The 12,517-nt window shown below is 42.7% G+C and overlaps 1 protein-coding gene across 4 annotated transcripts in view; it reads right to left on the bottom strand.

The window, feature by feature from the left end:
• Window positions 1–12,517, bottom strand: part of LOC134359985 (neutrophil cytosol factor 2-like) — a 78,831-nt gene that overhangs the window by 24,058 nt on the left and 42,256 nt on the right. For all 4 annotated transcript variants that reach the window (XM_063073923.1, XM_063073922.1, XM_063073924.1 and 1 more), the window contains exons 5-6: window positions 10,141–10,248; window positions 7,178–7,237 (exon numbers count right to left, since the gene is read on the bottom strand). In XM_063073923.1, coding sequence (XP_062929993.1) covers window positions 7,178–7,237; window positions 10,141–10,248 — 168 coding nt within the window. The remainder of the gene's footprint in view (window positions 1–7,177; window positions 7,238–10,140; window positions 10,249–12,517) is intronic.

Here is a 12,517-nt window from a genome sequence, read left to right as displayed (position 1 = left end):
CCAATCTACCTGCGTATTGAAATCCCTCATAACAATTATAACATTGCCCTTTTGGTATGCATTTTCTATCTCCAATTGTAATTTGTAGACCACATCCTTACTACTGATTGGAGGTCTGTGTACAAATCCCATCAGGATCTTTTTACCCTTGCAGTTCTTTAGCTCTATCCACAATGATTCAACACCTTGCGACTCAATATCACCTTCTTCTAATGATTTGATTTCAAGTGCAAATAGTCCCTTCTGTACAGGCCCCATCTCCCCTGGAAGAGAGCCTTATGATCCAAAATTTATGCCCTCCCTCCTACACCAACTCCTTAGTCATGTACTAAACTGTATTATCTTTCTAGTTCTGGCCTCACTAGCACATGGCACGGGTAGGAATCCTGAGATTACAACCCTAGAGGTCCTGCCCTTTAACTTAGCACCTAACTCCCTGTGCAGAACCTCTTCACTAGTCCTACCCATGTCATTGGTACCTACACGGATCACAACTTCTGGCTGTTCACTTTCCCACTTAAGAATACTGAGGACTCAATCTGAGATATCCTGGACCCTGGCACCCGGAGACAACCTACCATCCGGGAATCTTTTTCTCACCCACAAAACCTCCTATCTGTTCCCTTAACTAATGACCACAGCGTGCCTCTTCTCCTCCCTTCCCTTCTGAGTCACAGAGGCAGACTCAGTGCCAGAGACTCGACCACTGTGACTTTCCTCTGTTAGGTCAAACCACTCTGCCCCCCCCCCCCACAAAGTGATGTAACTGTATTTGAGGGGGATGGCCACAGGGGTACTCTGCACCTGCTCCCTAACCCATTTCCCCTTCCTGACTGTAACCCAGTTTCCTGTGTCCTGCCCCATGGGTGTAACTACCTCACCGTATGTCCTAACTATCAGCCCCTTCAGCCTCCAGAGTTCTTCAAGTTCCAGCTCCAACTCCTGCAGTTTGTTAGATGCTGCAGCTGGATGCACCTCTCACAGCTGTAGACGTCAGGGACACTGGAGATCTTCCTGCTTTTCAACATCCAGCAAGAGGAGCATTCCACTGTCCTACCCGGCGTCTCTACTGTCCTCAAACAAGAGAAAGTCTGTAGATACTGGAAATCTGAGCAGCACACACACACAGTGCTGGAGGAACTCAGCAAGTTAGGCAGCATCTGTGAAAAAAAGTACAGTCGACGTTTTGGGCCGAAACCCTTCGGCAGGACCGGAGAAAAAAAGCTGAGGAGTAGATTTGAAAGGTGGGGGGAGGGGAGAGAGAAATGCCAGGCGATAGGTGAAACTTGGAGGGAGAGGGATGAAGCAAGAGTTAGGAAGTTGATTGGTGAAAGAGACTGACGGCCATGGAAGAAAGACGAAATGGAAGAGGAGGCGATGGGTGGCACGAAGATAATATGAGAGAGTTACAAGGGGATGGGAAATGGTGAAAGGGGGGTGGTGGAGGCATTACTGGAAGTTTGAGAAATCAATGTTCATGCCATCAGGTTGGAGGATACCCAAATGGAATATAAGGTGTCGTTCCTCCAACCTAAGTGGAGGAAGCCATGGATGGACATATCGGAAAGGAAATGGGAGGTGGAATTAAAATGGGTGGCCACCAGGAGGTCCTGCTTGTTCTGGCGGATAGAGCATAGATGCTCAGTGGATCAGTCTCCCAATCTACGTCGGGTCTCACCGATACACAAAAGGCCATACCGGGAGCACCCAACAGACTCACAGGTGAAGTGTTGCCTCACCTGGAAGGACTGTTTGGGGCCCTGAATGGTAGTGAGAGAGGAGGTGTAGGGGCAGGTGTAGCACATGTTCCGCTTACAAGGATAAGTGCCAGGAGGGAGATCAGTGAGGAAAGACTAATGAACAAGGGCGTCACATAGGGAGCAATCCCTACAGAAAGCAGGAAGTTGGGGGGAGAGGGAAAGATGTGTTTGGTGGTGGGATCCAGTTGGAAATGGCGGTTGAGGGCAGCATCAATGGTGGAGGAAGGGAAGCCCCTTTCTTTGAAAAAGGAGGACATCTTCATTCTAGAGTGAAAAGCCTCATCCTGAGAGTAGATGCAGTGGATCTCAACTGTCTAGCTGAGCAGATATAAAGGGGGGGGGGGAGGAAAAAAAAACTTAACCTAGAGCTTTCCTTTGCTTTCTCTGACTGAAACCTCTCTTCGCCGAAGGCTCGAAGAGCTAAAGCTTCAAGATCTCCACTCAGACAATGTCTGCTGTGACAACAGCCACTGTGCTTGCCCCCGCCTTCCTTTAATTTGTTCTTGCTAATCAATCCCAAACGCCAACTGGTTGCTGGTCAAAGCTTTTTTTCCTACGCGGGCAGTGGACCTGATTAAAATTCCTTCCTCTCAAACTTTCTGATGTCTAGATCGGTTGTTGGTCAAAGTTCTTTTTGTAGCCCTGTACTTACTCTCTCCCACCTGCACATCAACTCCTTTCTGATTATTTGCCTTATATTTATACTGAGGAGTAATTTACCGTGGGTAATTTATCAATCAACACATATTTGGGGTGTGGACGGTGGTAGTACATACAGAGAAAACCCTCAGAGTCACAGATAGCACCAAAGGTCCGGATCAAACCCTGGTTGATGGAGCGGCTAAGTAGCAGCTCTTAAAATAAATGTGCTGCTGTGCCATTGTGACTCATTCACCATAGACCACAGGGCACTTATATGTAACCTATCACATACAGCCTCCCCACCCATAAGTGTTCACACTCAGTAGGACCCCACCCCTAGCTCACCACAGCACTCAGGACCCCACCCATAATCTACCACATCTGCAGCACCCCACCCATAACCCACAGCAGTCCAGGAAACTAAACATAGATCTCTGTATTGGTAGACAACACAAAATTGGGTGTAATCTACGAGGAGGAAGCAAACAGGCTCCAAGTTGATTTAGACCAGTTCATGCATTCAGGTGCAACCAGTATTGAGAAATGAAGTGTCACTTTGGTCTTCCTTACAAAGGTCAAGGGTGTCTTGTTGCCAATGTGTGGGGGGTATTATGTTCCATTTTGGTCACTTTATCTGATAGAATGTTCATGTAATGGAACAAGTGACACAAAATTTACTGGATGGCAAGAATGAAAAGAATAAGTTGGTCAAGGCTATCTTCGTTGCAGTACTAAAGAATGAGAAGGGATCTTGTAGAAACAATAAAATTCAAACAGGACTTGATGGGTTAGACACAGGGAAAATGTTTCTATTGGATGTAGAATTCAGGACCAGGATGACAATCTCAGGATATGAAGAAGACCATTTAGAACTAAGATGAGAAGAAAATTCTTCACTCGGAGTCTGTGGGGACTTTGTCATTAAATTGATTCAAGTAGAAGGTAGATATACTTCTCCATGTGAAGGGAATTGAGGGATATAAGGAGAAGCAACACACATCAAAGTTTCTGGTGAACGCAGCAGGCCAAGCAGCATCTGTAGGAAGAGGTGCAGTCGACGTTTCAGGCCGAGACCCTTCGTCAGGACTAACGAAGGTCTGAAATGAAGGAATGAAAGTCCTGACGAAGGGTCTTGGCCTGAAACATCGACTGCACCTCTTCCTACAGATGCTGCTTGGCCTGCTGCGTTCACCAGCAACTTTGATGTGTGTTGCTTGAATTTCCAGCATCTGCAGAATTCCTGTTGTTTGGATATAAGGAGAAGGTAGTAAAGAGTGAGGAAGTGGATAATCATGTTGAATGGTCAAGAGGTTCAAAGGGTTTAATTACCTACTCCTTCTATTTTCGATGTTCATATAACCCAATACAATCTATTTTTTATCATTTTACAAATCAGGGAATTATTGACTATGCCAGTGTTAATTACGTATTCCTGAAAAGTAGTTGTGAGTTGCTTTCTTGAACCACTGCTGAAGGAGTTCACACAGTGTAGTTGGTGAGTCAATTCCATGATTTAGACACGGTGATATATAGTCCAGAGATTCTCATACAAAACCCAGAGGAGTCCACAGATGCCAGCTATAACTCTGTGCAGTCCATAGGCTTTGGTCCATAAACCAACATCGTCCACAGATTCCCAGCGATGAATCAAAAATTTTCAGAGATACTGTAACAAAATGTACTGATGAGGGTAACGTGATTGACATGGTCAATTGGACACTAGTATTGGCCTTTGACTAGGTCCTAAATGGAAAACTGGACAAGAGGTAAGAGTCTGTGCAATCCAAGGCAAGATGGCAAATTAAATTCGAATTTGGCCTGGTAATGGGAGATAAAGGGTAACGCGGAGGATTGCATTTGTGATCAGAAGCCCGTGACCATAGACATACTGTGCGGATCAGTGCTAGGACTCTTGCTGTTTGTTATTTACATTAATGATTTTGATATGAATTTAGGGGGTATGATTCATTAGATTGTATATGACAAAAAAATGTTGGGGTTGTTGATAATGAAAGGATGGTCAGATGCTCTAGGATGATAGAGTCACAAACACGTAGTACAGAAATACAGTCTTTGGGCCATCATGTCCATGCCAACCATCAAGTGTCTGTCTATACGAACCTCGTTTATCAGCACTTGGTCCGTAGTCTTTTGTGCCTTGGCAATTCAAGTGCTCATTCAGATGTTCCTTAGATGTTCTGAGAGCATTGCCTCCAGACTTCAGCTTCCAGATCCCATTGACATCTTTTGCTCATCTTAATCTATGTCCTCTATCCTGAGACATAACTGGCTATAGCAAGTTTCTTGTTATCCACCCTACCTGTCCCTCTCATGATTTTCTAAACCCTACCTCATCTCATCCTCTCCATGAAAAACAAACTCAGCCTATTCAGTCTTTCCAGATTACTGAAACGTTCCATCACAAGTAACGTCTCCCTCGTGAACAAGATGAAAACCTGTAGATGCTGGAAATCTGAGCAACAGACACAAAATGCTGGAGGAACTCAGCAGGCCAGGCAGCATCTATGGGAAAGAGTACAGTTGACATTTCGGGCCAAAACGTCAACTGTACTTTTTTCCATAGATGCTGCCTGGCCTGCTGAGTTCCTCCAGCATTTTGTGTGTCTCCTTCGTGAATCTCCTCTGTATTGTATCCTATGCAATCATATCCTTTCTATAGGATGGCAGCCAAAACTGCACACTTTATTTCAGCCTAGGCCTAACCGATGTTGAACCAAGAGTCATGTTCTATACCATCTAACAAAGGGAAGCATCCCATACACCTTTACTGCCCTACCTACCTGCAACTCTTTGTTCCTCAGTACTCCGGATCACACTTCTATTCATAGTACATGTCCTATTTTTATTTGGACTCACAAAATGCATCATCTCACACTTAAGAAATAAATTAAATCTATTTCTTTCCAACTTATCAGCTGATCAATGTCGTTATGTTACCTAAGGCTACCCACCTCACCATCAGCAACATCATGTCACCTGTAAACTTACTGATCATACCTCCTAACATTCCTAAGTTGTTAATACTTAGAACAAATAACTAAGTGTCCCAGTACTGATTGTGTGGTACACCGTTGGTCACAGATTTACCATCACAAAAGCAACCCTCCACCATCACACTCTGCCTCTTACTATAAGCAAATTTTGGATTCAATTTGCCTTCAACCTATATGCTTCACCCTTTTGGACCAGTTCTTCCACGTGGGACCTTATAGGACTAAGTATCCAGGCAAACACTTGAATTCCCAAGTATAGAAGGCTATGCATCAAGTACTGGTAAATGTTATTCAATTAGGTGGTGTTTGACGGTCAACATGGATGGCTTGGGCCAAAGTGGCCATTTCTATGCTGTACGACCCTATAACTATGTTAACCACATCAATAGTCATAGTCATACTTTATTGATCCTGGGGGAAATTGGTTTTCGTTACAGTTGCACCATAAATAATTAAATAGTAATATGTAAATTATGTCAGGAAATAAGTCCAGGACCAGCCTATTGCCTCAGGGTGTCTGACCCTCCAAGGGAGGAGTTGTAAAGTTTGATGGCCACAGGCAGGAATGACTTCCTATGACGCTCTGTGTTGCATCTCGGTGGAATGAGTCTCCGGCTGAATGTACTCCTGTGCCCAACCAGTACATTATGTAGTGCATGGGAGGAGACATTGTCCAAGATGGCATGCAACTTAGACAGCATCCTCTTTTCATACACCACTGTGAGAGAGTCCAGTTCCATCCCCACAACATCACTGGCCTTACGAATGAGTTTGTTGATTCTGTTGGTGTCTGCTACCCTCAGCCTGCTGCCCCAGCACACAACAGCAAACATGATAGCACTGGCCACCACAATCCCACTACCTTCAACTACATAATTAGTTACCATTTGAAAATCTCATTTAAATTAGCCTGAGAGAATCCCTTACAATCAAATCAATGTTACTTGTCCCTGATTAACTCTAGATTCTGAGGGATAGAGTTAATCTACAATCAGAGAGTTACTGGATATGAATTCTGATTGTAGATTAACTCTATCCCTCAGAATTCATATCCAGTAACTCTCAATGGACTCTGATAATTGCCTTGCTTATGCCTGTTGCCTGTCTTCCTGACTGCTGGTACCTCACCTGTGGCCAGTAAAGATTTAAAAATCTCCATCAAAGTCACAGCTATCTTCTCCCTTTCCAATCATAGGAACCAGTCTCTGAGGATTTACCCATCTTTATGCCCACTAGGTCATCTAATATCTCCTTCTTTTTGATCTTAATGTGCCCTGAGATTCAACTCACTGTCCCAACTGAAATCTGCAATGACAGTATCTTTCTCCTCACTGAAAAGAGTTGAAGAATATTTATTTAAGAGATTGTCTATGTGCGCCAGCTCCATAAACAGACTGCACCCGGGCCCCTCCTGGAACAGTTTGGTGCTGAATGCTCACAGTATCACTTTTAAAAGACGCCCCACATCAAGATTTACCAACAAGCAGCTGCTCTCAGTCTCCAGTTTGCCACATTCTGTCTAATGACACTGAAATCTACCGTCACCTAATTCAGTACCTCAATATCCAAATAATCCATACCTCTTTCTAGTACTACTTCAAAACTTACTGATTTTCATAGACACGGGAACAGAAGTATCTTCCATCCCCTTATAGAGTCATAGAAAAGTACAGCACCAAAACAGGCCCTTCATCCCTTCCACCTTGCCATTTTCCACCCCTCTCCTCCAAATCCAATTGACAAGTATATGCACAAGCATACCACTGGGCGAAGAGGTCCAAATCCAGCGAAGCTGTCATATGGGACCACAGAGGAGACCACCTGGACAGAAAATGGAGAGAGTTTAAGTGTTAATCTGCTGGAACCCAAACCTTGCATTTTACAGTACAGTGAAGACACTGATCAATTATTTTGCCTTGCAGGTCATGTAATCCACATTATAACAACATTGACCTGAATCAATAACTCTATCTCCTCAGATGCTGCTTGATCTGCTGTGTAATTATAGCATTTTCTGTTTTTACATATGATTTAAAGTAATTGCATAATTTTGCTTTCCAACCAATATAAATTAAATATAAGTAAATGCAAGCTTCCCTTGCATGGGTGAGGTACTGGAAGGCTGGAGGTGGCGAATATGTCTTTATTTATGAAGGGCTGCAAGGACAAGCCAGGGAACAAAGGGCCACTGAGCTCAGAGGTGGGAAAGCTACTGGAGGGAATTCTCAGAGATAGGATAGTTCTGCATTTAGAAAGACTGATTAGGAATAGTCAGCATGACTTTGCACAAAGAACATCATGTTTCATGAATTTACTTGAGTTTTTTCTAAAGAGGCAGCCAAAAGGATTGGCAAGGACAGGGCAGTGGACATTCTTTACATGAACTTTAGCAAGCCCCCATGGTAGACTGGTCCAGTAGGTGAGATTGCATAAGGACTGAAGATGAATTTGCACCCAATTGGATACAAACTGGTTTGGTGGAAGGAGCGGAAGGTGGTAGTAGAGGGTTGTTAAAAGTTTGGAACCTCCTTTGCTTATTGAATTTGAAATCTTTCAACCCTGGAATTGTTCAAGTCAAATCTGACTGCACCTTTCTAGGAGTTTGATAATAATCTCAAAATGAACAGAACCGAATGAATTTTTTCTATTGCAGCTTTGTATCAGTCCAAAGATTCCCCACCATTCCCTCAAACATCCTGCATTTTTCAGAGTTATACAATTATATTGTATACTCAGATTCCTTTGTCCCATTTGGTCCATATTGTCTTTTCTTATTCTTTTTGTCAAAATGTATCACTTTACACTTCTCTGCATTAAATTTCACCTGCCACTTGTCGAAGCATTCTGTCAGCCTACTTGTGCTTTTGTAGCCTGTTAATATCTTTTTAATTGTTTAACAGGTATCCAAGTTTTTTGTTATCTGTATTCACAAAATCAAGTTTCCCTAGAACTGACCCATAGGAAACATAACTGTCCACCTCCAGTCTAAAGCCCTCTCTCGTTACTTTCTGCCTTTAAGCTAATTTCCTGTCTTTCTTGGAAGTCCTTTGGGATCAGGAATTCCTGCTTCCACTCAAATTCTGTGTGTTCCAGCGTGGGTAATGTGGCCAATGTTAGATTTTGCATAGATGGGACAGGTGAGTGGATTGTTTGAGAGGTAATCTGCTCTTTACGGCTGTGCCCATTGTCTTCCAAATGCTCCAGCCATCACGGTCCAGAGATTCCCAAGAACCAAATAGGATTGTTATACTTTTCTGAGGAACTCCTGGGAACATTTTGAAGCATTTTCTCTCTGAGCTCCTCAAAGTGTGATATTGTGATAGAGTTTAATAGGGAGTGTCTGCTTCCGAATTCTGATGTCAGACACGCAAATGATGTGGTCCACCAGTCTGAATGTAGTTTGGGTCTCTGTGCTGGAGATGTCAGCCTAACATTGGTTTGCTTCTCTTTCCAATAGATTTGCATTCAGTCTGTAAGTCTATGATACAGCTACATTTAATGCATAGCAACCCTTTAATGCCACAAAACTCAGTCTAGCTAACCAATCTTTACCTTGGGATTTTATTGAACATCTTCCGCATGTCAATGTAAATAACATCCATTGTGTACCCTTAATCTGCCTCCTCTGTTAACTCATGAAAGCACCTGGGTTAGTCAAACATAATTTCTCTTTAACAAATGCATGATGACTCTTATCAAGTCAAACTTCTTCAAGTGTCTATTACTGTTTCTCCTTATAATTGCTTCTCCCAGATCTGTGATTAAACCTATTGTTTCCTGGAGTGACTCTTCATCCCTTTTCTGAACAAGGGTAATTTCTAATCTCCTGGTACCTTTCCTTGATCTCAAGAAATTACTGGAAATCTTTAATCGGCTTCCACTCCCACTGCAACCTCCTCACCATTGCAGACATCTTCCAAAGGCAATGCCTCAAGATGGCGGCATCCATCATTAAGGGCCCTCGCCGTCCGGGACATGCTGTCTTCACATTACTACCACCAAGGAGGAGCTACAGGAACCTAAAGACCCTCACTCAACTTTTTAGGATCAGCTCCTTCCCCTCTGTCATCAGATAGCTGAGTGGTCCATGAAACCATGAATACCACCTCACTATTCATCTTTGCCATTATTTATTTATTACATTTATTTTAACTTATAGTGATTTGTTATACCTGCACTGTGCTGCTGCCACAAAACAACAAATTTCATACAATGACAATAAACCTGATTCTGAGTTTTTGCACCTCGACTAGGTGACCTGCTGGTTTCAAACAAAGCCATCCTTTCTCATACCTTATCTGACAAATTTTCACCCCAACATTAACTCTGCCACCTCTTGTTCTAGCATAGCTTTACCGGACTCCTCTTCCTTGATGCAGACAAGTCCTCATGTGGCACTGCAGCACAGCCTCTGGCTTCGTGCTTACATCACCACACTGACTGACTCGTGAGGTGGATGGGAAGTCACAGGATGCTCACTACAGGACCCTTACCCAAACACCAGCGTGAGATACTCAAAGGAAAAACAAATACAAGGTGTCTAATTTGCACCCAGGTCACTCAATGGGGTGAATTGGAGAAACATACTGTGCTTCTTATGAGAAGCTATAATTATAATTTACAAACATTCTTATAAGTAAACTGCCATCAATAACTAGAGTATATTGATCAGGTCAACACCAATGGGAAGTGGACTAACCTCCAGCACCAAATAAACCACTTACTTTGGACGTTCCCAGGAAGTCCTTGAGTTTCAGTTCGTCCACCTCATGTTTGCTGGGTCTGAACACAATCCCCTCAGGCACATCAATTGGCTCAAGGGCATTTTGGCACTGAAAGAAACAAGCTAAAGGTCAATCAATGTCAGCACCAATGGTGACAGTCGTTCCATATATCCAGCACCCTCAATGTGAAAAGTTTGCCCCTCAGGTGTCCTCTCATCTTCAATCTATACCCTCCAGTTCAGACTCCTTTGCCATTTGGAAAGTACTGTGATCATCTATGCCCCACATGATTTTTATAAACTTCTATAAGCTCACTCCTTCACCTCTTTTTCTCCAGGGAAAACACAACCAACCCGTCCAGTCTCTCCTTATACCTGCAGCCCTCCAGTCCCAGCAGTGCATTGTGAATCTGCACCCTCTCCAGCTTAATCATGTCCTTCCTACAGCATGGCAACCAGAACAGCATGCAAAGCTCCAACTATAGTGTCACCAGCGATTTGTACAGTTGTATTAATTATACAGCTGAACTTAATGCCCTGACTAATGAAAACAATTGTGCCCAATGCCTTTTCCAGCAACCTGTGTTGCCACTTTCACAGAACTTTGTCCCGATACCCTTAGATCTGGATGCTTCTTGACAACACTTCCCAGGGCTTTGTCATTTACTGTGCAAGTCCTGTCCTGGTTTAACTTCTCAAAGTGCATCACTGATATCTCTTCACTGTTCCCTTGCCCACTTTCCCAGCTGACTTAGATTCCATTGTAATCTAATACAGCTCTTTACACCGTCCAATAACCCAACAATTTTGATGTCATCTACTATCGAGATGCAGCACAGAGCGTCATAGGAAGTCATTCCTGCCTGTGGCCATCAAACTTTACAATTCCTCCCTCAGAGGGTCAGACACCCTGAGCCAATACACTGGTCCTGGACTTATTTCATAATTTACTGGCATAATTTACATATTACTATTTAACTATTTATGGTTCTATTACTATTTATTATTTATGGTGCAACTGTAACGAAAACCAATTTCCCCCGGGATCAATAAAGTATGACTATGACTATGACTATCTACATTCTTACCCAAATGTTTAATATGTGAGAACAAAACAGGAGACATCACTGTAAACATGAGGAATTCTGCAAATGCTGGAAATTCAAGCAACAGCGTTCAACAGCAACCTTCATGTGTGTTGCAAGAGACATCACTGATCCCTTTAGCACACTGCTAATCACAGGCTGAAAAAACAGCACTCCACTGCCTCCTACCACCAGGCTAGTTTTGTATGCAACTGGATTTGTTTGATCTCAATAAATGGACCCAGCCTACCATGCATTACCTTATCATAAGCTTTGCTAAAGTCCATGAAGGAAATATCTGCCACTATGCCCTTGTAAATATTCGAGGTCACCTCTTTAAAAAGCGCAATTAATTTCATGTGATGTTTTTTCCCGCACACAAAGTCGTATTGTTGATGCCTAATCGATTGTTGGCACACAATCCCGCTTAGTTGAGGTAGAACAGCTTCTAACTAGCATCAGTCACGTGCATGTACGGCCGTTAGACATTACACTGTGCTTACAGCAAACAGTTTTTAAATAGAGTCAGTTGTTTGTATTAGTGTTCAAAAAACAGTGATTTTTGTCACTGATAATTGGTGAGAAATAAGCAGTAAGACAATTAGGAACAGTTAGCTCACCAGTTTCAAGCACTGAGACTTGGAGATGCCTGAAATGGCTGGGAGCGAAAATGAAATGATTTCACTACTTCATCAACTTAATCATCTTGAATGTTACAATGAAATTTAAGATTTGGAGGATTCAATTATCTAAAGCATTGTATAAAGGCAGTCCATTATCTACACTGATTTTGTTTATTACAGCCAATCTACAGAATACAACAGATGAATTCTTCCATCAATATCTATTAGGACCCAAAATACCATTTTATTGTACAGTAGAGGTATGGGTAATGTTCTAATTTGTTCTGTATTTCATTTAAATACACAGATTGTTACTCAGTTAAATGGCTGATTGATTTTTTTTATACCTCTTAACCATTTCCATGAAACTTTGGATAGCTGGGGCAGCTGCTTCATTGGGCCAAAATGTACTAGTGCCAATGTGCCCAGCATCCACTGTAATAATAAAAAATAAATAATAAATATTCTGAACATGGGTTGTGATGTCATTGAAAGTGAGTCCACAGGTTGTGGAATCAGTTCAGTGTTGGGGTGAGTGAAGTTATCCACTCTGGTTTAACAACCTAATGTTCGTTCCTAATCCTTGTGATGTGGGACCTAAAGCTCCTGTACCACCTTCCTGATGGCAGCAGCAAGAAGACAGTATAGCCCGGATAGTGGGGGTCATTGA

The sequence above is a fragment of the Mobula hypostoma genome, chromosome 21 (genome assembly GCF_963921235.1).
Source record: "Mobula hypostoma chromosome 21, sMobHyp1.1, whole genome shotgun sequence".
NCBI lineage: Eukaryota > Metazoa > Chordata > Chondrichthyes > Myliobatiformes > Myliobatidae > Mobula > Mobula hypostoma.
This window is presented reverse-complemented; position numbering and strand designations above follow the sequence as displayed.